This window comes from Stegostoma tigrinum, chromosome 3, assembly GCF_030684315.1.
Source record: "Stegostoma tigrinum isolate sSteTig4 chromosome 3, sSteTig4.hap1, whole genome shotgun sequence".
NCBI classification, from domain to species: domain Eukaryota; kingdom Metazoa; phylum Chordata; class Chondrichthyes; order Orectolobiformes; family Stegostomatidae; genus Stegostoma; species Stegostoma tigrinum.
In genome coordinates, this window is record NC_081356.1 from 5,923,589 (window position 1) to 5,949,504 (window position 25,916).

The 25,916-nt window shown below is 41.6% G+C and overlaps 1 protein-coding gene across 1 annotated transcript in view; it reads left to right on the plus strand.

The window, feature by feature from the left end:
* The window catches only part of slc1a1 (solute carrier family 1 member 1), a 64,948-nt gene that overhangs the window by 16,251 nt on the left and 22,781 nt on the right, over positions 1-25,916 (plus strand). The window contains exons 2-6 of the mRNA XM_048527510.2: positions 9,740-9,880; positions 14,676-14,768; positions 16,516-16,630; positions 23,119-23,161; positions 25,756-25,842. Of these exons, the coding sequence (XP_048383467.1) occupies positions 9,740-9,880; positions 14,676-14,768; positions 16,516-16,630; positions 23,119-23,161; positions 25,756-25,842 (479 nt within the window). The remainder of the gene's footprint in view (positions 1-9,739; positions 9,881-14,675; positions 14,769-16,515; positions 16,631-23,118; positions 23,162-25,755; positions 25,843-25,916) is intronic.

The following is a 25,916-nucleotide window of genomic DNA, read 5'->3' on the forward strand; positions in this document are numbered from 1 at the left end:
CCACCTTTAGACCCAATGGCCAACATTCAGTCCATGATGTGGAGATGCCAATGTTGGACTGGGGTGGACAAGATCAAAAATCACATGACACCAGGCTACTGTCCAACAGGTTTATTTGAAATCACAAGCTATCGGAGTCTCGCTGGAAGAAAGAGTGAGACTCCAAAAGCTTGTGTCTTCAAAGAAAACTGTTGGACTATAATCTGGTGTCCTGCGATTGTTAGCATTAAACCCTGGTCGACAATCTAACATGTGATCGATAATTTCAATTTATCATTAAAGCTTCAGCATCTAAATCTTGTTCCCGGGGAATTATTGCTCAACCCTTTCCTGAAAAACAATCAAAATCAGTTCTTTTTATTTGGGAACCACTCTCATGAACCTATAATATCTTTTCTCATTTATCAAACAAAATTCTTTGTTTTTCACGTGTTTGCTCTTGCTCTTATCATACAGTCAAACATTAGGCATTTCTTTTAAATGTATCAGCAGTTCCAGCAGTTTAGTCAAGAAGCCTTTGAATCTCTTGACTGGTGAGAACAAGGTCTGTTTCCTGAGTTCAATTTAATAACCAAGGAGGTATTTTGTACTCTTGCATCAGCATCAACGGTTCCGAATGCTGAACTGATCTGCTGGCTTTCTGCAGTATATGGTAACTCAGGAGTATTCCTTACGATAGCAATTTGTTCAATTAGAGATAAAGTTTTCAGCCAACTGCACAGTGGATATGGGTCATCCCCACAGTGATGAATAAATGTCCATTCAGCCCCTCGACAGCTCCAACAATCTAACGCCCATTACATCCACCTTCTGCATTTTCTCTTGATTCCCTGGCTATCAATCTCAGCCTTAAATATACACAGGGACTCTGCTCCAAAAGCTCCCTGTGGGAAAGAGTTCCAAAGACTTACAACCCACTGAGAGAAGAAATCCCTGCTCATCTCAGTCTGCAATTGGCATCTTTTTATTCTGATATGGTGCCCTCTGATCCTGGACTCTCCAAACAGAGGGAACATCCACTCAGTATTCACCTTGTAAAGCCAATTAATAACCCTATATGTTGCAGTGAGATCACCTCTCACCCTTCTAAACTTTAGTGAATGGAGTCCCAACCTGTTTAACCTTCACTCATAAGACAATCCCTCCATACCAGGAATCATAATACCCAACCTCTATCCTTGTGGCAACACTTCCTTGGACCTACCAAAGGGATGGTCAGAGTATCCTTTAGATTAGCAGTGATCCTATTTCAAATGCTAACGAGGATCATTTGACATACATATGATACCAATTGCCATTTTTGGGTTAGGTTGAGCAGAATCTACACCATGCTCGCATTGGCCAGTATGAAGTGGTTGTCCAGCCAAAAATAATTCTGAGTATGGTTAGCTTTGTTTTTGTGGGGAGGAAAGGATCTGATTCTCTGTACTTAGCCAATCCAAATGGGACCACTTCAGGTCCACTCGCTCTGAAAATTGGGGCCCCCACTCCTCTCAACCCCTTTAGACAGTTGTATTCCAAAAGGGTAAATGAATTAGGAGCAGTGATAGGCTGTTTCAGTCCTCAAGACTGCTCTACTGTTCAATAAAATTGTGGTTGTTTGGTTTCTGTTTCGAATTCTGCATTTTTGTCTACTCTTGATAACTTTGATACCTTTGCCGAATAAGTATCTATCTACAGCATAAAAACAGAAATTACTGGATTATCTAAGCAAGTCTGACAACATCTGTGGAGAGAAAGCAGAGTCAGCATTTTGGATCCAGTGACCCAGAACTGATTGCAGTTAGGAAAGGTGGTAGATATGCTGAAGACAGGGTGTGCAGGTGAAAAAGAGTGAATGGATAGGTGGAGATAGACCCCAGAGAGAGAGAGAACAGCATTCGAACAGCCAAAGCGATGGATAAGAGTGAATTAGGAAGAAGGAAATGCTGATAATTGGGAACATAAATAAAAGAAAATGGCTTGGCTGTGCTGAATGCAGGCTAATGTCATGACAAGACCTGGGATGTTGGCGTGGGTAAAGGACATGGAAGGTGCTCAGGCCTTAAAATTAATGAGCCGGATATAGAGCCCTGAAGGCTGCAGGCTGAGTGGAAAATGAGATGCTGTGAAATAAAATGAGATGAGGATCTGAGATAATAAAATTTGAGGCTGGATGAACACAGCAGGCCAAGCAGCATCTCAGGAGCACAAAAGCTGACATTTTGGGCCTGGACCCTTCATCAGAGAGGGGGATGGGGTGAGGGTTCTGGAATAAATAGGGAGAGAGGGGGAGGCGAACCGAGGTGGAGAGAAAAGAAGATAGGTGGAGAGGAGAGTATAGGTGGGGAGGTAGGGAGGGGATAGGTCAGTCCAGGGAAGACAGACAGGTCAAGGAGGTGGGATGAGGTTAGTAGGTAGGAGATGGAGGTGCAGCTTGGGTGGGAGGAAGGGATGGGTGAGAGGAAGAACAGGTTAGGGAGGCAGAGACAAGCTGGACTGGTTTTGGGATGCAGTGAGGGGAGGGGAAGAGCTGGGCTGGTTGTGTGTTGCAGTGGGGGGAGGGGACGAACTGGGCTGGTTTTGGGATGCGGTGGGGGAAGGGGAGATTTTGAAGCTGGTGAAGTCCACATTGATACCATTGGGCTGCAGGGTTCCCAAGCAGAATATGAGTTGCTGTTCCTGCAACCTTCGGGTGGCATCATTGTGGCACTGCAGGAGGCCCATGATGGACATGTCATCTAAAGAATGGGAGGGGGAGTGGAAATGGTTTGCGACTGGGAGGTGCAGTTGTTTATTGCGAACCGAGAGGAGGTGTTCTGCAAAGCGGTCCTCAAGCCTCCACTTGGTTTCCACAATGTAGAGGAAGCCACACCGGGTACAATGGATACAGTATACCACATTGGCAGATGTGCAAGTGAACATCTGCTTAATATGGTAAATCATCTTGGGGCCTGGGATAGGGGTGAGGGAGGAGGTGCGGGGGATCTATCCTTCTCTGACTTAAAAACGTTTACTGGCTCTATCCATGCTGCTTCTGAAGCAGAGAGTTACATAACCCCCAGAGCAAAGTAAAAATTCTCTTCATCTCTGTCCTTAAAAGGGTGACCACTACTTTTTAAACATTGTCCACTAATTCTGAAATAAAACAAAAAACTGCAGATGATGGAGCTCTGAAACAAATGGAAATTGCTGGTGAAACTCAGCAGACCTGACAGCAACTAGAACTTAGAACATAGAACATAGAAAAGTACAGCACAGTGCAGGCCCTTCAGCCCACGATGTTGTGCCGTGGAATAATCCTAATCCAAAAATAAAATAACCTAACCTACAATCCCCTCAATTCACTGCTGTCCATGTGCATGTCCAGTAGCCGCTTAAATGTCACTAATGACTCTGCTTCCACGACTACCACTGGCAAACTATTCCATGCGATCACAACTGTCTGGGTGAAGAACCTCCCTCTGACGTCTCCTCTATAACTTCCTCCTAACACCTTAAAACTATGACACCTCGTGGCAGTCAATCCTGCACTGGGGAAAAGTCTCTGGCTATCGACTCTATCCATGCCTCTCATTACCTTGTATACCTCGATCAGGTCACCTCTCTTCCTCCTTCTCTCCAGAGAGAAAAGTCTGAGCTCAGTCAACCTCTCCTCGTAAGACAAGCCCTCCAGTCCAGGCAGCATCCTGGTAAACCTCCTTTGCACCCTCTCCAAAGCCTCCACATCTTTCCTATAATAGGGCAACCAGAACTGGACACAATATTCCAAGTGTGGTCTCACCAGGGTTTTGTAGAGCTGTAGCATAATCTCGCAGCTCTTAAACTCGATCCCCCTGTTAATGAAAGCCAAAACACCATATGCTTTCTTAACAACCTTATCCACCTGGGTGGCATCTTTGAGGGAAGAAAGCAGAGCGAATGTTGCGATTTTAGTGATCCTTCATCAGAATTGACTAATTCTGGACACCTCTATAAGAGTAACATTCTTTCCACATCCACCTTTCAGGATCTTACACAATTCAATGAAGTCATCGCAAACTCTTCTAAACTTCAATGAAAACAATCTCGGCCTTTTCAACCTCTCTTTGTAAGACAACCCAATGATTCCAGTCATCAATCAAGTAAATCTTCACTCATCTGTTCAGAGGCATTTAAAACCTTCATTCAGTGAAGAGGCAAATCTGCACACAGCATTGGAGGTGCAGCCTTGCCAAATGCCCTGTTTAAATGCTGTAAAACCTCCTTCGTTTCTTTGATAAAAACAAAATATTGCAGATACTGGAAATATGGAGAAACTCATCAGGTCTGGCAGCATCCATGCAAACTGAAATAGAATTAATGTTTCAAATCAAAGGCTGTTGGAAAAAAATGATAATGCTGCACTGTCCTTTATTTATGAAAGGAATTAGGTATCACAGCAAGGAGATTCTGGAGAAACTCAGCAGGTCAGGCAGCACCTGTCAAGTTGACTTGACAATGTTGTCTGCCTTCCTTTGTTCTTGAACAGAGGAATTGTATTTGCTACTTTCCAGTTTGAAGAAGCCTTTCCTGAGATCAAGGAAATTTTTTGGGGGATAAAAAACCACCAATTCATTCACTACCTCACTTGCAGCATCAGAAGAAAATTAGAGAGGTGCAGATGTTGGGGGTGATTGAAGATTCAAATAAGCTACAAATAGAACAGTCCCTGTAGGCATTTTCTGCAGTGCTCTGAAAGGAAAAGGCTGGCTTTGATCCCAGCTGATGGTATTACAGGACACATTATATCCCAAGCTGCAACCCGACTTGTAGGCCCGAAACGTCAGCTTTTGTGCTCCTGAGATGCTGCTTGGCCTGCTGTGTTCGTCCAGCCTCACATTTTATTATCTTGTTTTGTTTGTTTTGGTTTTAATGAAGTGGTGTTGTGCTGAAACATAAGTACGTAAAGCTGCAGATTTTGTTGCAATAATTCAACAGAGGTTTATTAACAAAATGAATGAAGATTTAAAAAAAACCTCAAATGAACAAAACTATCAAGTTATAAACAGACTTTCAAAGATTTTGAGCACACAGTAAACATTATAATGCCATTAATCTTTGTAACATTCTGTTACAAATTTAAAAGGAAAAGAACAGTTTTTGTATGGTACCCAAAATGCACCTTGAGTGGACCTTAAGAACCATTAGTATCATGCCTTTTCAAGTTTTCCTATGGGATGTGGGTGTCGCATTTATTGCCTGACCCTAGTTGCCCTTGAGAAGTTGGTGGTGAGCTGCCTTCTTGAACAGCTGAAGTGCATGCCTCAAGGAGGGAATTCCAGGATTTTGACGGGCGACTGTCAACGAACAGTGATATATTTCCATGTCAAGATGGTAAGTGGCTGGGAGGGGAACTTGCAGGTGTTAGCATTCCCATATATATGCTGCTGTTATCCATCTGAACGGAATTGGCCATGGTGATTTGTAAGGTGCTTTGTAAAGATCCTTGGTGAAAATCTGCAGTTCATCTTGTAATGGCACATGCTGCTGCTGCTGAGTGTTGGTGCAGAAGGGAATGGATGCTTGTGGACGCGGAGCAAACAGGCTGCTTTGCCCTGAATGGTATCAAGCTTCTTCAGTATTGTCACAGCCGCACCCATCCAAGCCAGTGGGGAACATTCCATCATACTCCTGACTTGTAAGATCTGTTATTGACATGTAATGCCTCCCCGTACAGCAATGGGGTAGTGTTGGCTCAGAGATGTCCTAATGGAGAGGAACGTACAGTAGCCTATGTGTCCAGGACTTTGGCTATTGCAGAGTGTAAATACACCCGGACAGAGAAGGAAGGTTTGGTGGTCATACTTGGAATCAGGAGGTTCTACCAGTACCTTTACAGACATAAATTTGCAGTAATAACAGACCACAAACCCCCATTTGGTCTACTTAAAGAGGACAAGGCAGTGTCATCCATAAGTTCAGGGCAAATCCAGCAACAGGCTCTAATACTTAGGGTGTATAATTACAAATTGGAACACTGTCCAGACGGGTCAAGTGGCAAATGCAAATGCATTGAGCTGCCTCCTGCTGGCAGGTAGACCATAGATGTTACCACCACCAGAGGAATCCATAACGGTTTTTAATTTTCTGGGTGCACTTCCAATCCCAGCTGACAATACCGGATTTTGGATGGAGAAGGATTCAGCCCTGGCAAAGCTGAAGCAGCTGGTGGTGATGGGGGAAACCAAAGGGCCATCACAACCAGAGCTGAAACCTATATGGACCCAGAGAGACCAGATCATTGTAGGGGACGGCATATCATTATGGGGAGCGAGAATGAGTGCCCTGAGAAAAGGTCACTGCCAGATGGTTCACTGGCCACATTGGTGGGCAGAGCCCAGAGTACCAAGAAGGGCAAAAGTTACCACCGGCAGTTCCCCTATATTCATGGGAATGGCTGGGTTTACACTAGGTAAAATCGTCAACTCTGCAGGTCTATTCATGCGTTCAATCTTCTTAGTCACTTTGGGTGCCCACTCAAAACGGTTAGATATGCCTTTTTTGTCAATTTTGCTTCAAATAAGCAGAGGGAATGGGTTGGACAAGCATTAATATCAGAACAATGGAAGGAAACTGTTTTCTATCATCAACAAATGCACCACCATGCTAGTTGCATGACCCAGCAATCAATTAAAAATTACTCTGATGTTGTACAGAACTGGAACAAAAACAAAGTTGCTGGATAAGCCCAGCAGGTCTGGCAGCATCTCTGAAGGAAAAAAACAAAGTGAACATTTCGGATCCAGTGACCCTTCCTCAGAACTGATGGTGGCTGGGAAATGTCAGTTTCTCTGCGGAAAAAAGGGAGGAGGGTGGGGTAGGGAGTAAACGATAGGATAGAGCCCAAAGAGAGAGAAAGACAGTTGGACAGACAAAGGAGTGGCTGACGATCAACAAAGTGTGGAGCTGGATGAACACAACAGGCCAAGCAACATCTTAGGAGCACGAAAGCTGAAGTTTCGGGCCTGGACCCTTCATCAGACCGAAACATCAGATTTTGTGCTCCTGAGATGCTGCTTGGCCTGTTGTGTTCATCCAGCTCCACACTTTGCTATCTCGGATTCTCCAGCATCTGCAGTTCCCATTATCTCTTTGCTAACGATCAGGCTGGGAGGGTGAATAGTTGTTAATGGGGACTGTTAGTGACTAACAACAGGGGTGTGTAGTGGTAGGCTATGTGGTAACAAGGCCTGGTCTGTGGGGTGGGGGGCTGGGACATGGGAGAATTAAGGCCCTAAAATTATTGAACTCAACATTGAACCGAGAGGGCTGTAGGGTCCCCAAGTGGAAAATGAAGTGCTGCTCCTTCAGCTTGCGTTGGGGTTCGCTGAAACACCGTATCAAGTCTGAGGCAGAGGTGTTGGCCAGGGAACAGGGTGGTGCATTGAAGTGGCAGGCAACAGGCAGTTCAGGTTCTTTTCGTGCAAGCAGAATGTAGATGTTCTGCAAAGTGATCACCCAGTGTCCGCTTCATTTCTTCAATGTAGAGGAGACCACATTGTGAGCAGCGAATGCAGTAGACTAGATTCTGGGAAGTGCAGGTGAAGTGTTGCTTCACCTGGAAGGTATGTTTGGGCCCTTGGATACTGGGGAGGGAGCAGGTAAATGGGCAGGTGTTAGACCTTCACCGGTTACAGGGGAAGGTGTTGTAGGGCTGGGGGGGATGTTTATTTGGGTGAATTTGGACCAGGGTGTCCCAAAGGGAATAGTCCCTGTGGAAGGCTGACAAGGGAAGGGAGGGGAATATGTGTCTGGTGGTCATATCTTGCTGGAGGTGGCAGAAATGGCATCTGATTATTTCTGGATATGGATGCTGGTGGGATGGTAGATAAGTAATAAGGGGAATCCTATCACTGCTGCGAGAGGGAAGAGAAAGGATCAGGGCGGAAGTGTGGGAGATGGGTCGGGTCTGGTCGACAATGGAGCTGGGGAATCCTTGGTTGAGGAAGAATGTGGACATTTCAGAGGCTCCCTTGTCGAAGTTGGCCTCATCTGAACATATGTGATGGAGACGGAGGAGATGGGAGAATGGGATGGAGTCTTTACAGGAAGTGGGCTGTAAGGATATACAGTCCAGGTAGCCGTCGGAGTCAGTAGGTTATGATAATGGATATTAGTGGCCAGTGTACCCGCAGAAATGGAAAATGAAATGTCAAGGAAGAGAAGGGAGGAATCAGAGATAGACCAGGTGAAAGTGAGGGCAGGGTGGAAATTGTAGGTGAAATTGATGAAGTTTTCCGATTCCAGATGAGAGAGGGAAGCAGCGCTGTTGATATCATTGATGTATTGGAGAAAGAGCTGTGGGTGGGGGCTGGATTAGGACTGGAGCAAGAAATGTTCCATGTACCCCATGAAGAGACAGGCACAACTAGGGCCTAATGCTCAACCATAGCCACCCCGCTTACCTGAAGAAAATGAGAGGAGTTAAAAGAGAAGCCATTGAGGGAACTGGAATTGTTCTCATTGTACGGAACTGGAATTGTACACATTATCCTCAAATAATTAGGCGCATTCTTTAATCACCTAAGGTAAGGCTAACATATCAATGATTCTGCTTAAAAGATGTAACAGAAGACAATAGGTTTTTATTTGAGATAGACTGTGATCTGTAACACTGCAGCCATTTTGTCTAATTTTAGGTACAGCTTCTTCCCAGCCATTATTAAACTGTTGAATGGACTCTCTAACTTCAAATAATGCTGATCTTGCTAATAAGTTTTGAGAAGATTTGTAGCTCAGGTTGAGGTTCTGGATGTGAGTTTGCTCGCTGAGCTGGAACGTTAGTTTTCAGACGTTTCGTCACCATTCTAGGTAACACAAAAACAGCAGCTAATGAACTTAAAAGACCCTATACAGACAACAAGCAAAACGAACGTCATCTAGAAAATACCTTGCAAGAACTGTGACAAACACTACATTGGACAAACAGGCAGAAATCTAGCCACCAGAATACATGAACATCAACTAGCCACAAAACGACATGACCCACTATCACTTGTATCCTTACATACAGATGAGGAAGGACACCACTTTGATTGGGACAACACATCCATCCTAGGACAAGCCAAACAGACACGCACGAGAATTCCTCGAAGCATGGCATTCCAACCGGAACTCCATCAACAAACACATTGATTTGGAGCCAATCTACCACCCTCTGAGAAAAAGAACCGGAAATGACATCACCAACACAGGAAATGACACCACCAACCCAAGGAAACCTAAACAGATAAATAGATAGCGGGACATAACACCAGCGCTTCGTCGGAGGCTCACTGATGATGTTACCTAGAATGGTGACGAAACGTCTGAAAACTAACCTTCCAGCTCAGCGAGCAAACTCACATCCAGATCTTGCTAATGTTGATTTTGCCTAACGCACACTCTGTGCGATGCAACCTTTTATACCTCTGTCTGAGATTCTTTTAACTCTATGATCTGTGTGTACTTGCTTACAATGATCTGCCTGTAAACAAAGCTTTTCACTGTACCTAGGTACACACAATAAAAAATAAATCAAACCATTTCCTAAAGCTTGTGACTTTTTAATAAAATATCTTCATGCATTCTCCTTGCTTTATACAACAACAGTTTGAAATATGTCAATCCCAAAATTCTTATACTAGAGTTTTTAAAAAATGGTCAGATATGCCATTATGTGACAGGACTCAAATGTCTCTAGAACTGATAAAGAAGCTCAGATACTGTCTTACTGGCTCATTGATATTTTGCCTTCCAGGTATCCTGATCGGCGTTCTGGCGCGTGAATATGCTGCCCTGTCAAACCTAGACAAATTTTACTTTGGGTTTCCTGGAGAGATCCTCGTGAGAATGCTGAAGCTGATCATTTTACCTTTAATTGTCTCCAGTATAATTACAGGTAAATAATTGTATTGAATTGCATTATAGAATGAGTGCATTGAAATCAGGAAGATTAATTTTCAGCATCATTGATTGTTATTGAAAGCTGTTTTAGCTGGAATGAAATTGGCAATATTTATAACATTTTTTATTAACCAATGCAGATTTTCAACTTATGGTGTCAAGCATCATATTGAGATGCACAGCATGGAGACAGACCCTTCAGCCCAACTCGTCCCTGCCAGCCACTTATCCTAAACTAACCCAGTCCCATTTGCCAAAATTTGGCCCATATCCCTCTAAACCCTTATTATTCACACACCTATCCAGATGTCTTTTAAATGTTGTAATTGGATCAACATCCCCCACATCCCCCGGCAGCTCATTCCATACAAGCACCACCTTCTGCATGAAAATGTTGCCCCTCAGGTCCCTTTTAAATCTTTCCCCTCTCACCTTAAACCTATGCCCCTCTAGTTTTGGACTCCCCTACCCTGGGGAAAAAATCTTCGCTATTCACTCAATCCATACCCCTCAATATTTCATAAACCTCTATAAGGTCACCCCTCAGTTCGGAGGAAGGGTCACTGGACCCGAAAGGTTGACTCTGATCTTTTTCTTCACAAATGCTGCCAGGCCTGCTGAGCTTTTCCAAAAATTTCTGTTTTTGTTCCTGATATACAGCATCCACAGTTCTTCTGGTTTTTAGTTAATATTTCAGATTCAGTGACCCTTCCTCAGAACCAATCCACGATCCCAGATTTACATTTAGCAGCAAAATGAAAACCTATGGTGTTCATGTGAAATATGTCTCTCTGTTATATAAATGCTTGTTAATTTACTGAGTGCAAAACAGTGCAGAAGTTAACTTTATTTGAATAACATGGTGCATCTATTGCAAAAGATTTCCAACACATTTTAAACTCTCAACCTCCCCCCTTCCAACACAACTCTCCAGTGTGTAGATTCACTTCCAGTAACAATTGAGGAATTGAGCAATATAAACCCTTAGCAACATTCATAATATTCCAGTAAGAGTAGTAACACACTGCATACCCACTATGACAACTACCTACAAGTAAATTATCCATTGTGACAGGTTACTCCTGTAGTAGGAATTGATTGCATGTAATGACATTAACGATAAATATCATGCCTTTATACAGTGCCTTATCACATCTATCTGAAATGTCCCATGAGGCGATTCTTCATAGGACAGGAAGAACTGGGAGATGATTTGATAGGGATGTTTAAAATGGCCAAACAACTGAACGCATTAGAAAGGAACAAATCTCAATTGTTTCCAGTAGATAGGGAGTCTAGAACTTTTTTTTTGAAAATTAAGACAGAGAGGTTTGATTCTGTTGGTTAGGTGACTCGAGTTCATGGCTGAACCAAAAACCATTTGAATGTTATGTTATAATTGGTATAGTTTAAAGAAAGAGAAATAAAGGGATTGGAGTCATGAATGGGTATATATGATTTGGACCATTGCTTTCAAAAAAAAGGTTGTCCATCAATCCAGATGAGATCATCCAAGCAGCCTGCTCCCATGTTGTGATTTTACAGTAATTCTGTGTAAGCGAATTTACAGAAAATGGAAGAAAGTGCAGTGATGGCAGCAAGACTACAAAAAAACTGCAATACTATAAATTAGTTGCTAACCCATGTCTGATGGTATTGGTTGAAACAGTAATATTGATCAATGCACCAGCAGAATACGTTGTTGTTCTTCAAACCACTAAAACAGGTGACAGGAGTCTCAGCTTATTATTTCATTTGAGCTAGCCTCTGAACTACACTGACCGGTCAACTTGTCTGAGTGCTTAAGCTCTGGAGGGAAAAAAGAGTTTGAACTCACACAGCTGGTGCAGGGATAGGTATGAAAGCCAACACATCAGTTATATTCATAGTGATGGAGGAGTTAATCTCAAGTAGTTGTGTTTTTAATATTGCAATTACTTCAAAACTCTATTGCCCTCATTGCACTCTTACTCCGAGTCCAGGAAGATGTAAATTTAAGACACCTTCCAGATAATCGAGTGCATAATCTAGGGATGTCACTTTGGGGATTTTCTGATATTGAATGAGATGACTTTCAAACAATGTACTAAACTGAGGTAACAAGGTGTGGAGTTGGATGAACACAGCAGTCCAGGCAGTATCAGAGGAGCAGGAAATCTGACATTTCAAGTCTTTTCAAGTATATTTAGAAGTTTCATCAATACCAGTCTAAAGGAGAGCAGGGAAGTTCAGCTGGGATTGTAAAAAAAACACACATCTTTTAACCAAAATCACAGAAACAAATTGTCCAAATTAATTACCATATATTCATGTAACAGTCAAGTTACTAAGATAAATTTTCAGCCAGTGCGTAAAGATTTGGCTTTTACACAATTAGTATTTTGGAGTTGTCAGTTTGGACACTGCTCCTGCCAATCCTGTCCCTAAAACATCACACAAATAAATCAAAAAGTATTATTATTGAAATCTATTTATTAAAAGCATGAACACTGTTTTCTTTACAACTTTTCTCACTGTTTGGCTGACTGGTATAACAGAATTCATGGGAGTCTCATCCATGTACCTAACACAGGCTAATGTTTAATTATAAACCCATTGAAAGGTGACAAATCTGTCCACAATGTCTGCTAGGAGACACTGTAATTTGCAAATAGATAATCACACTGACATATTAAACTATAAGCTATGACAGTAGAATTAGGCCATTCAGCCCATCAAGTCTACCCCACCATTTGATCATGGCTAAATTGTTTCTCAACCCAATTGGCCTGCCTTCTCCATGCAACCCTTCATCAACTTACCAGTTAAGAACCTATCTATCTCTGCCTTAAATATACTCAATAACCTGGCTTCCACAGCCCTACGTGACAATGAGTTCCACAGATTCACTACCCTCTGGGTGAAGAAATTCCTCCTCATCTCAGTCTTTGATAACTATTTTATTTTATTATTCTATTATGTGATTTAATTTGGCTGGTGACTAGCCAACCTCTCAAGAGAAAAACAACTAAAAGTGCCATGAAAAGTTGTTATTGCTCTGGATTTTGATGTTTAGAATTTGTTTGTTTTACATTTGAAATTTTTATTCATGGTGTTACCTCCTCCACAATCAATAGTCTAGGTTCCTATTCAAGTATGCACAGTTAAAAGGTCAAATATCACTCTCTACTAACTTCCATATCAGGGATCACCTGAAATACTGAATATGAGCTATCAAGTTGAAAACTTACCTAAAAGCTTCACAACGTTTGTGGTAGGCTTTAACTTTGTGCTGCAGTTGAGCAGGGTTGCTTTGACCAAGGCAGTTCACATCATAATAAGAGACAACAAGGTGTGGAGCTGGATGAACACAGCAGGCCAAGCAGCACCTTAGGAGCAGGAAGGCTGACGTTTCAGGACTAGACCCTTCAAGGGTAACCTTGCTATCTTGGATTCTCCAGCATCTGCAGTTCTTATTATCTCTCTCAGTTCACATCAATGATAGCCAAAGATTGTTGACTCTGTAGTAAGAACCAAACACCATTGCCTCCCAGGCTGAGTTTTTGGATGATTCACTGTCTCCCAATAGGTAGAATACATGGTTTTTGATCTTCTGTTACAGTAGAATTTTTTTTCTTTAAAGAACACTGTCCAAGGCTGGATTTGAAATATGCAGTGGTCATTTTTCTTGCTTATTTCAAGGCAAAGATTTTGATGGATTCTTGAGATATTTAGATTCCATTCTGGCAATTTTTTATTGCAATTTCATTTTCCACCTGCAGCCACATGGTGGGATTTCCTCTGTTCATACATTTACTTCTGTACTCCTGCATGAGCAGAGTAGAGATCTTCCTCCAAACTCCAGTGATCTTCTCTAATATCTTATTCTTCTGTTGCTGCACAATTATTAATTTGCTTTGCAATAACAACAACTTATGCTTGCAATGAATTCTATATCTGCCACTCTTTCTTATACCACATTGCCATATTAGAAAGTGAGACACAGTTTGCACCAGTAAAGTAGCAACTTTAGTTATCTTACATGTTGACATTTGCTGACCTCAGGAGCTGAGCAATTACATTCAAGGATGAGCAGTTCTAAGATCCTATCAAAAAGGAGGATTGCACCAGGGTCAGTTTGACTCCAGTTGCACACCGTGGTGTGTACAAGGAGATTGGATTTTTTGGTTAGAGGTTGGTCAACTTTAAAACTATTCCTTGAGTATATGCAGCACTTAGAGATAGTAGGAACTGCAGATGCTAGAGAATCTGAGATAACAAGGTGTAGAGCTGGATGAACACAGCAGGCCAAGCAGCATCATAGGAACAGGAGAGCTGACATTTCGGGCCTAGACCCTTCATTTTCTGAAAAAGGCTCTAGGCTGAAAACATCAGCTTTCCTGCTCCTATGATGCTGCTTGGCCTGTTGTGTTCATCCAGCTCTACACCTTGTTATCTTATATACAGCACTTTGCAGTTTGAGGGACCTCGTGGTGCACAAATTGATTTCTGTATGTTCCTGCAGTACCATAGTGTTCACAATGAATATGAGAAACTTTCTGATGTCCTGAGGCATTGAAAGATATTCATAAATGCAAGTTCTTTCTTTATTATTTTGAAATAATTGCTAAATTATTCAGTAATTCAGACAATAGAGCAATAGTGCAATGAATTGGAGCACTAGTAGTTCGTTAGGAATAGATATGCTTTTACATATCTTAAGAAGTTAGGAAATAGATCATTTAAAATATTTTGTTCTAGATTCAAGTAGTAGCACTGTACTAACAAAGTTGTTGAACTTTTCCCTACAGGAATCGCTACGTTGGATTCAGATGTGTCTGGGAAAGTTGGAGTGCGGGCAGTGATATACTATTTTTCAACTACTATAATTGCTGTAATTCTAGGTAACAAATATTGCTGTATAATATTACATAACCCATACATTCTTTGACTGTTTTATTTGTAGTCATTTAGTGGTACAGATCTTGAGGATAGTTGAGAAGAGGTACATTTTGTGGAAGCTTTGCGTCTTGTACCCTTAAGGACATCTTTGTGAATACCAAATATAAATGGGGAGCAATAATTTGTACTGTAAAAGTGGAGAGTGCTGATTGGTTGGCAAGTGGAGCATTCTGCATGACAATGCCTGTAACTTTGGCCATTGACCTACACTTCACATGGCATCTGCCAGGTTAGAGGACGGAGATATAGGAGATGCTTTAGATTTAAGTAGAAACAAATATGTGCCACACAGATCTATCAATAAAAAGGGAAAGAGGCATGCAATCATTTACTTTATACACATCCATAACTGGCCGAGAGGGAACATCTAATAGCAACAACCCGCAACCAATCTAGGGATGTGTACATTAGACTAGGTCACAAAGATTTAAGGAATGGAGGCATTCCTTAGTCGATTGATTTAAGATTCAAATCAGTCATATTGCAAGAATCAGTTCAAGGGCTGAATCTTCTCTGAAGCCACATTTCTATGAAGTATCAGGCAAAAGTCACAGCAATCCCGGAAAAGAAACACACAACATATTAAATGATTGCCAGCCAGTATATTCGTGGGTTTTGACAGTGTTTAAATATAAAGTTAATTCTTTATAGTTTGTAAAGAAGAATCAAAGTGTTCTGCAAACAACTTTGAAATAGACAGGGAAGAAATGGGAAAGTGAATGGGAGAATTTCACACAACAAAATGAACTTAGAGGAGGTAAAGGAGAAAGTGGCTATTTCAAGTCATTAAGTCAGGACACGTACCTCTGCCCTCATCAGCATCCCATTTTCCATCATTCCACCATTAGCAGCTCTAGTATGTGGGAGTAATAATTGATAGCAATATTCAGATTATACTGATGTCAGATCATATGCACCTGGGACCCTGCTGAACAGTGCCCAGCCTACTCCTCAGCTTCTACTGGCAGGGAAATGCATCTCAAAGATGTGAACAATAGATGAAGTTAGCTGTCTTACACTGCTCCTTTGCAATAAACCCATAAGTGCTTTTTCTTCCAATAGGATGTTGTCATCAAACCAAAAAGATGTTTTGCCTATGACACAAATGATTAGTGCGATAGGTGTCAGGGCAGGTGTGGTGACAGATGTGTAAGCCTGACTCCCTCCTGGCTAACTGACTGTATGGAACAACATGTCCTGTTGACAATTCGCGACAGAGCATGTGCCCACCTTTCTCAACTAGCTTGTGTTTGTAACCCTCAGAACACAATGCCCAATGGTCGATGTGATTTTTGCTATTGAATAATTTGGACTGTACCAAAGGTTACAACAGAAATCAATTTCCTGCTTCATCCCCATGACAATGAAAGCTAAACAAAACTGAACCCTCTTCTTTACTGTATAAAGAACAGCCGCTTTTTTTAAAAGCCTGGTTTTGTGCATCCTAGCCTGGATAAGTGAAAGATGAATTTGTACCTTTTAGTAATGTCAAGTTCTGCACTACCATTTCATTGTCCGGTGACATTTTAGTAAATATTGCAATGCAAAATGCATATGCATTCCTTGGAGTTTGTAACTGGCATTAAACTACAAAATTTATACAGAATTAAATGATGTATGAAACTTACTTAATCAACATTCAGTGACAGAACAATTTTTAAATATTGTTGCGTATTTTTTTTGTACAAGGAATTGTGTTGGTGATGAGCATTAAACCTGGTGTCTCCCAAAAAGCTGAAGAAATTGACAGGAGTGGAAGTACCCCAGAGGTCACCACTGTGGATGCCATGCTAGATCTTCTCAGGTGAGTTTGTATCATCGAGACAATCTTTGTCATCCTTCATCTCTATTTCCTTTCATCATCCAAATTTTGTTTGACTACAGTTTAATAGCTTCATTTCCCCATCATATCACATTTAAAAGTGTCACATACCAATCACAAATATCATATTTTTAATAAGTTCGGATTTTAACCAAATACATACAAATTTATACTAATTATACTTATTAGTAGACAGAAGCTATATATGGGCTTTCCTTTTATCAAAGGATTTCTTTTTATTTTGGGGTGGCACAGTGGCCCAGCGGTTAGCACTGCTGCCTCACAACACCAGGGATCTGAGCTCAGTTCCACTCTGGGGTAACTGTCTGTGTGCAGTTTGCACATTCTCCCCATGTCTGCATAGGTTTCCTCCCACAGTCCAAAGATGTGCAGGTTAGGTGGATTGGCCATACGAAATTGCCCCCACTGTTCAGGGATGTGTAGGTTAGGCAGGTTATAGGGGGATGGATTTGGGCGAGTACTATGAGGGTCAGTGTGGACTTGGTGCACTAAAGGGCCTGTTTCCACAGTGTAGGATTCTATGGCATAGCGTAATGTCAGGTATTTTAATCAATACAGCGTAAAAATATCTTTTGTTTTATTGTCAGATATCAATCCCACCTAAAGTATTCAGTTTTCAATCAGATTCTACTAGACTAAATCTTTACCTAACTGAGTAAACCAATTTAAGATTCCAGAAATTCAGAGTGTGCAATAATACATCTTTTTTATGAACTGAACAAATCTCCAAGCTTTTTGCAAAGAATTTATCATTGTTATACTCAAAGATTCATGTTGAGAAGGTAGAATAGCATAGAATAGGAAATGCTATCTTTCTAATCGAGGCATCTCCTTCCGCAGATTGTGTGCCATTCACCCTATTATGGACTCCACATATACTGTTAATATTGTGCGAAAGTTCTGCAAATTTATTTTAATTCTCAAAAGTTATCACATAACATTCTACAATATTCATTCTTCTCAACAACCTACTAGTCAGCACTGGTTTTCTGCCTTCTGCAGAAGACAATTACCCAGCAGGGGAAGGGATAGCCAAGCGATATTGTCACGACTATTAATCCAGAATTATTCCAGGGATGATTAAACCTGGTGTCTCCCAAAAATCTGAAGAAACTGGCAGGACCTCTGAGGACCTGTGTTTGAATCCTGCTATGGCAGAAGCTGGACTTTGAATGCAACAGAAATTTGGAATTAAGAGTCTGATAATGACCATGAAACTATTCTCCACTGTTGGGGAAAAGCCCATCTGATTCACTGCTGTCCTTTGTAGAAGGAAATCTGCTTCATTACCTAGTCTGGCTTCTATTTGACTCCAGGCTTACAGTAATGTGGTTGAGTGTTAACTTCCCTCTTGGGGAGGGGGAAGGGTAGTTGCCTGGCCAGTTACACCCATAAAAAGAAACTTAAAAAGAGACTTATATCTGTAACAAAATCTATGGTACTGTTGCTATAGGTACACAGAAGTATCATTAGTATTATGCATTAATTTAAATAACTATCTGTACAAGTATAGTGTGAAGACTTTGATGGCTTCCCATTAAGGTGGCTTTTGCCTTAAACCTAAGATATTAATGTGAAAACTAAATTAGGAAAATGCTTTGGAATGGGGTGAGAAATACTGCCCAGGGATCACTGAGCCCGGAAATGGAGCTGTCAAGGAAACCATTAGACCATTAACAAGTGATTTTTGTCAGAATTCAAATGAATTCCAGATAGGTCAAAAGTTAATGGGGCAATTAAACCTCTGGTATGGAAATAGAGAAAAAGAATGATTGCATTAAAAATTATGGAAATCAAAGTGATCCTATTGAACTAAACTTACAAGTGATGACTACGGCAGATTCACAAGATTAGGAAATGGTTGCTGATTACATTTAATCTTTGAAAACTTCATTCTGCTCATCAGATGAAGGTTTCAACGATTAAAAAGTTACATGCCATAAGATGAAATCAGTTATACAATGGAGGGATGCTGTATGGGATTAAACTCCATCAATTTAATGACAACAAATTCTATCAGTATCAATCTCGGGCCATCTTTTGCATCCTGGTAGGAGGCTAGAACTTAGGATCATTGAATCTCTATAGTGTGGAAACGAGCCCTTTGGCCCAACAAGTGCACATTGACCTTCAGAGCATCCCACCCAGACCTGTCCCCCTATAACCCACCCAGCCAACATATTCCTGAACACTATGGGCAATTTAGCATGGCCAATCCACCAGCCTGCACATCTTTGGACTGTGAGGGGAGACCAGAGCACCCAAAGGAAACCCATGCAGACACGGGGAGAATGTGCAAACTCCGCACAGACAGTCACCCAAGGGTGGAATTGAACCCGGGTCCCTGGCACCGTGAGGCAGCAGATCTAACCACTGTGCCACCCTATGTCATGGACATTACAAAGTTACTCCAGTTATCTGCCCATATAGACCCCTGTTTGTCTCAGTAGTATTTATGTTTGCCAAGATCTGTTATAGATCCTAGAAGTACAACAGTAAATAGTATCATTACTCTTTATTCATTGGATGAGGGTGTCACAGGCTTGGCAGCATGTATTGCCCAAAAGGGCTGGTCAGAGTCAACCACATTGCTGTGGGTCTGGACTCACATGTAGATCAGACCAGGTAAAGATGGCAGTTTCCTTCCCTAAAGGACATTAGTGAGCCAGATGGGTTTTTCTGGCAATCAAGAGTGGTGTCATGGTCAAAAATAGTGCTGCAAGGGGAAGCTGGATATGTCCTTTATCACCCATCATTCTACCATAGCATATGCACACCGATACAAAGACAATGTGTGGTACAGTGGCTCAGTGGTTAGCTCTGCTGTCTCACAGCACCCGGGACCCAGGTTCAATTCCACCGTCGGACGTCTACCTGTGTGGAGTTTGCACATCTTCCCCATGTCTGCGTGAGTTTCCTCCCACAGCCCAAAGATTTGCAGAGATAGTAGGGATTGCTGATGCTGGAGAACCTGAGATAACAAGGTGCAGAGCTGGATGAATACATCAGGCCAAGCAACATCAGAGAAGCAAGAAAGCTGATGTTTCAGGTCTGGACCCTTCTCTAGAAATGGGGGAGGGGAAGGGGACTCTGAAATAACTAGACAGGTGGGGGGAGGCGATGATAGAAGGTAGTTAAAGGAGCAGGTAGGTGGAGAGGAGATGGACAGGCCAAGAAGAAGGGGATGGCGCCAGTAAAGGTGAGTGTCAGTGGGGAGTTAGGATGGGGGTTGGTCAGTCAAGGGAAAATGGACAGGTCAAGGAAGTGGGGATGAGGCTGGTAGGTAGGGGATGGGGGTTGGTCACTGAAGTGGGAGGAGTGGATAGGTGGGAGAAAAGACAGACAGGTCGCAGAGGCAGGGACGAGCTGGGCGGGTTTTGGGATGAGGTCAGGGGTGGGGAGATTTTGAAGCTTGTGTAGTCCACATTGAGACCATTGGGCTGTAGGGTTCCCAAGTGAAATATGAATTGCTGTTCCTGCAGCCTTCAGGTGTCATCATTGTGGCACTGGAGGAGGCCCAAGATGGGCACGTCATCCAAGAAGTGGGAGGAGGAGTCATGGAGACAGCAGGCCCTCTGGAAGGGTCTCTCCCCAGTCGTGAACTACTTCAACTCCCCCTCACACTGCTTGGACGCCATGTCCATCCTGGGCCTCCTCCAGTGCCGCAACAATGCCACCCGAAGGTTGCAGGAACAGCACCTCATTTTTAACTTGGGAACCCTGCAGACCGATAGCCTCAATGTGGACTTCACAAGCTTCAAAATGTCCCCATCTCCAAACTCATCCCAAAACCATCCCAGCTTGTTCCCGTCTCCTCGATTTGTCTGCCTTTTCTCCCACCTATCTGCTCCTCCCACCTCACTGACCAACCCTCACCCACACCCGCACCTCCTACCTACCAGCCTCATCCCCGCCTCCTTGACCTGTCTGTCTTCCCTGGACTGACCAACCCCTACTCTAACTCCCCATCTATGCTCACCTTTACTGGCTCCATCCCTGCCTTCTTGACCTGTCCATCTCTTCTTCAACTATCTGCTTCTTTATCCACCTTCCATCCACCTCCCCAACCTCGCTCTTTATTTCAGAGTCCCCTTCCCCTCTCCTATTTCTGAAGAAGGGTCCAAACCTGAAATGTTAACTTTCTTCCTCCTCTGATGCTGCCTGGCCTGCTGTGTTCATCCAACTTTACACCTTATTATCGAAGATTTGCAGGCTAGGTGAATTGGCCATGCTAAATTTCCCAGGTCTGTGTAGGTTAGGTGGGTTTATAGGGGAATTGGTTTGGGTGGGATGCTCTGAGGGTTGGCGTGGACTTGTTGGGCTGAAGGGCCTGTTTTCACACAGTAGGGATTCTGTGATCTATGAACGTTGCTCATCCCTAATTGCCCTTAACTAATAGCCTGTTAGACCATTTCTGAAGATAATTAAGTGTGACATTGTAGTGAGTTAGAAGTTATGTATTGGCCAAATCTCACGAAACTATTATCCTTCCTTAAAAAATGCAGCAGAAAAATCATTGTTTTTTTTTAACAAAAGCAGCTGTCACACTTGGTATTTGCTGAGATGAGCTTTTGTTTCCAATTTCACCTGTAGTTATTGTGGGATTTAAAACCTATTCCCGGAGCTATAACTTGGGCCTCTGGAGTAATATTCCCATGACGTTGTCAACATACAACTGTCTCCCCACATTCCCTGCTGTGAAAGTAAGAAAACGTTTACCACTTCAGCACCAAATTAATAAGGAAAAGAAGAAATTTTCCCTATTTTGGTGATGGCAATCTGCTAGGCGCATCTACATTTGGACAAAGAACCAACTAAAAGTCTCTTTCTGGGGATTAGAGGATATTTAATCTGCTGTGTCTGCTCTAGAGGAAAATAAAGGAATGAGTCATTTGGGAGTTCTCTATCTCTACCTCAATTTTTTCACTGCCTTTACTGATTCAGAAGCACTAGCAGCTTCTCCACTCAGCTTCAATACTAATGTCAGAATCGAAAAGCAAAGGAGGGTCCCCAGTAAATCTGGACAGATATCTTTACTTCCTACTCAAGAGAATGGATTAAATGTGTGAAATTGAATTACTACCATTTCTTCAGTTACTAGAAATCCTGAGGAATTTATCTATCCCCCAATTGGTTCTGCCATGTCGAGAGGTTAAAAAACATCCATTTGTGTTTTGTTTCCTTTTCATATTTCATCCCTGATAACATGTTTTGTGTGGCCTTATGTTCATTTCAATGAACACAAATCCCTTTCCCTCTGCAGAATGAAGACATGTTGACTCTACTTGATATTATCTGTTCCAGTATGCTTGACTAATATGTCCTTTATAATGGACTCTTAACATTTTACCAATGACAGATGTTGAGCTGACTGGACTATCATTCAGTTTTTAAATCTCCCTCCCCTTTTAGATCAGCATGTTACATGAAACATCAATGTAGGCTATTTCTTCACTCAACTGGACTATAGCTCATTACGATGTCATGGACTGTCTATTACCTCGCATTTTTCTGCAAACCAGTGTGTTGCTATGAGCATCTCAAAGCTGTATGCTTGGTCCTGGTTCAAATTGAGATAACAAGCTTGTAACAAGCTTCATTTTTCAGAAAGCATTGATGGTATTTATGAGTAACGTGGCGATTTTTAAATCATTTTTCCAATCATTCATTTACATTTCTCTTGAAAAGCATATCATTTTGTATCCCCATCTTTCCATTTTACAAGATTTTCTTGTAAGTGATATTGTTACCTTTTAATCTTTCCTTCAATGTATATGACATCAAACCAGTCAGATCATCGTCCCAAAATATTTATCTTTCAGTACAAATGGCTTACATTTTCTTGTTCTCGTACGTTTATAATCCCTCTGTAAATATCATTTACATCTTAATCCAAGCTAATCTCTCTGGTTTTCCAGATACATTCTCAGTGCTTTTGTTTCTGTGTAGATTTAAGGCTAGTTTCTGATATTCATTGAATAACTCCATAGATATTTGTACTTTTCGCAACTTTAATGTTATGTTTGAGTTCTGTAAATTTATTTAGATTGTTAATTCGGAATGTGAGCCCTGTTCAAACATAATGTGCTCATGATATCATCTTCTGGAGTGGCTTAGAACAAAAAGTACTGGACACTGCTCAGTTTAGATTTCATGAGAGTTTGAACAGTACAAGTCCCTTTCCAGAACAGCAACGAGTGGGTCCGGTTCTGATCAAAAGAACCATGATATATGTTGACTAGAAATATAATGATAGTTGGAAGAAAGAATAGCCTATTATAACAGCCAGATATTAGACTGATAGTAGTCAGTTATAAGTAATACTAGCTTGCACTGAGTCTATTTAAAAAAATATAGTCAATACAAGATTATCAACTTTAAATGGACATTTGTTCCACATATGCATTCATCTGAAGAATTCTCATAACTAATGTTTTCTTTTCACGCAGGAATGCATTCCCAGAAAACTTGGTACAGGCTAGCTTTCAACAGGTAATAAAATTCTTGTTCTCTCTACATAAAAATCTCAGTTCAGCCATTTACATAATTTAGATTAATTGTATTTGTTTTTGTTTAACACGTCTCCTAAATAATGATCCAAAATCAAAAGTTACCTTCATATAAAATATTGCTAATCACTAAAACAACGCTGCCATAGCTTCAAATAAAATATGCCAGGAATAAAACCAGAAAATTCTGTATCAGCCAAATAAATGTGCTAATTCTATATTCATTCAAGTGTATTTTAAATATTAATACTGGCTGAGACAATATTAAAGTTGTTGTATTCTTATGGTGTGTTCCTTAATACAGAATTACCACTCTCATACAGAATTAGTAAGGTTTGATTTATTTGGAAATTTGAAACAAATTTACCTAATAAATACAGTCATAGAAAATCTTGTGCACTTTCAAGTTCCAGCCTGAAGCTGCTACTGCTTGGAATTCTTATAGCCATCCCTTTCCACTACTGCCCACCTTCCCCCGCCTGTAATCCCAAAGCTTGCAGCATTTCAAACCAAGAAGGGAAAAACTTGCTCCTGGATGGGGAAATCAGCAGGCCTGATCCGTCCCTGCTGGATGACACCCTGTTATTTACACTAGCCAATAGAACCGATGACACAGCACACCGTCTTCATCCTGGCTGAAACTGTGACAGCTCTTAGACAGATAGTGGGAGACAGAGAAGGAAGAAGACTTACAAAATGCCTGAGAGATAGTAGAAACTGCAGACGGGAGAATCTGAGTTAACAAGGTGTGGAGCTGGATGAACACAGCAGGCCAAGCAGCATCTGAGGAGCAGGAAGGTTGAAATTTCGGGTCTAGATCCTTCTTCAGAAAAGAAACATTTCTCCTCAACATACATCATGGTCCTTTTGATCAGAGCCAGACCCACTCGGTTTCTAGGGTCTAGGCTGTGCTTAGACCAATAACCTGACTGACCATGACCAATCTCCTGGACTGAAATCGGATGAGCTCTTTAACAGTGGTGGTAATTTCTGTCTGACTGTGGACCCCTTCACCCCACTAAGGAGAGATCTCTTAGGAATTTCACATACAGCCACTTTGATTGAAAACAAACAATGTGTAAACTGCTGGCACTTGCTACAGGTGTGACCTTGACAGAGTGTAGAGCCACCTGTCCACCTCTTTGAACATTCAGTGCTTCCCATTATCACAAGCTGCCTGTCTTTCCCTCTGAGCTAGACAGCAATACAAGCCATAGAGTTTGGCAGCCTGGAAGAGAGCACTTTGAGCACCTTGTAATCAATACCAGTCACTCACAGGCTGATATGTCATTAGTCCCTGATGAAGTCAGTGAGTGTGCTCTAAAAGAAACTATGTGACATTTACAGTGCCTGGCCATCTGCAAGTAGCACAAAGTGAGTGAGTGTTAAGAAAGCAAGCTGAATGTTATGAGATGGAGATGTATAAAATGCACAAAATGACCTGGCAGAACCACACAGGTTGTAGGTGTCCCTGAGTGCCACTTTAAATATGTGGATGGGCTGAAGTAGTGCGTTAGTTGGTCTGATAGAGGCAAAGGGATGTGGGGAGTCTGGCTATTTGCCAATGCCAATATGTGTGAATGAAGAGTCAAGAAAGATGATGGCCATTCAACTAGCAAAGATATTGTCACCAAGAAGCAGGTGTCTGGTGTCTGGGAAAAGCAGCCAGCAGGTACCTGCTCTGACTTACATGCTGAGAATGTGCACCATCTAGTTTCCTGGATAAGGAGATGAAAATTGGAACAAGAAGTTGCCGCTCAACGGCATTATTCTAAAGTCATTCTTTAAGGCTTAATGGGCAAAATCAGGGAACATTTTCTCAAACTCAAGATTCTAATTGTGATTCACTTTGATCTATCACGGCAGAGAGGAGAAAATAAAATCTGTGTCTCCATCACAAAAGCAGGCATAAACTTTTCAATTGGTGTAAATTTCACAATGGGGGAATTTACTCACATTAAAAATTGTAAAAATATTCCTTGATGTTTCCAAAATGATTATTTTCAACAAAGATCTTCCCTCCCAAGGCTTTTATCCAAAAGTCCTCTCCAGTGGTGTTGCTGTAGCATGTCAAAATATTTTATCCCACCAGTCATTCAGTTCTGTAGACTGCCAGGAGTCAACCTTCTCATTGATTTGACAAAACTGTAGTGTTCCCTTAAAAGACTTTTGAGCTGAAGCAAATGGCATTTTTTACATGTAAGAACCAGCAATGCTGCAGGCAGATGCATTGCAAAACTTAGTGCTACAAAAATAAGACTGGACTCCAATCTCTGAAAAGCCATTCTCTGCCATCACATGGAAGATTGTTAACTCGTCAATTTTCTTGCTTTGGCAACTAAGAACTATGTTGAGAATATACCACCTCATGTCACACATGCCTGACAACTTATCAGTTACAGGAGACATACACAGCATTTTCAAAACTATCCAAACAGCAGCATTCATCCCTTCCCGATAAAATGTTTCATATCTGCTTGAGTTACATTATGAAAGAACTGTGGTTCATTTAGTACATAGCTTGATTGATTTAATTCAAAATTATTGCATGACCTCTCTTTTGGCTTTGTGTTTCAGTATAAAAGCAAACGAATAGAAATTGAACCTGCAAACAATGCTACTAGCCCGATGGTTACTGTTGTCATGACAACACAAATGAATGAGGTAACATAACTAATATAAAATACAAAAAGAATTACTGAAAAAATTCAGCACATCATGCAGCATCTGTGGAGAGA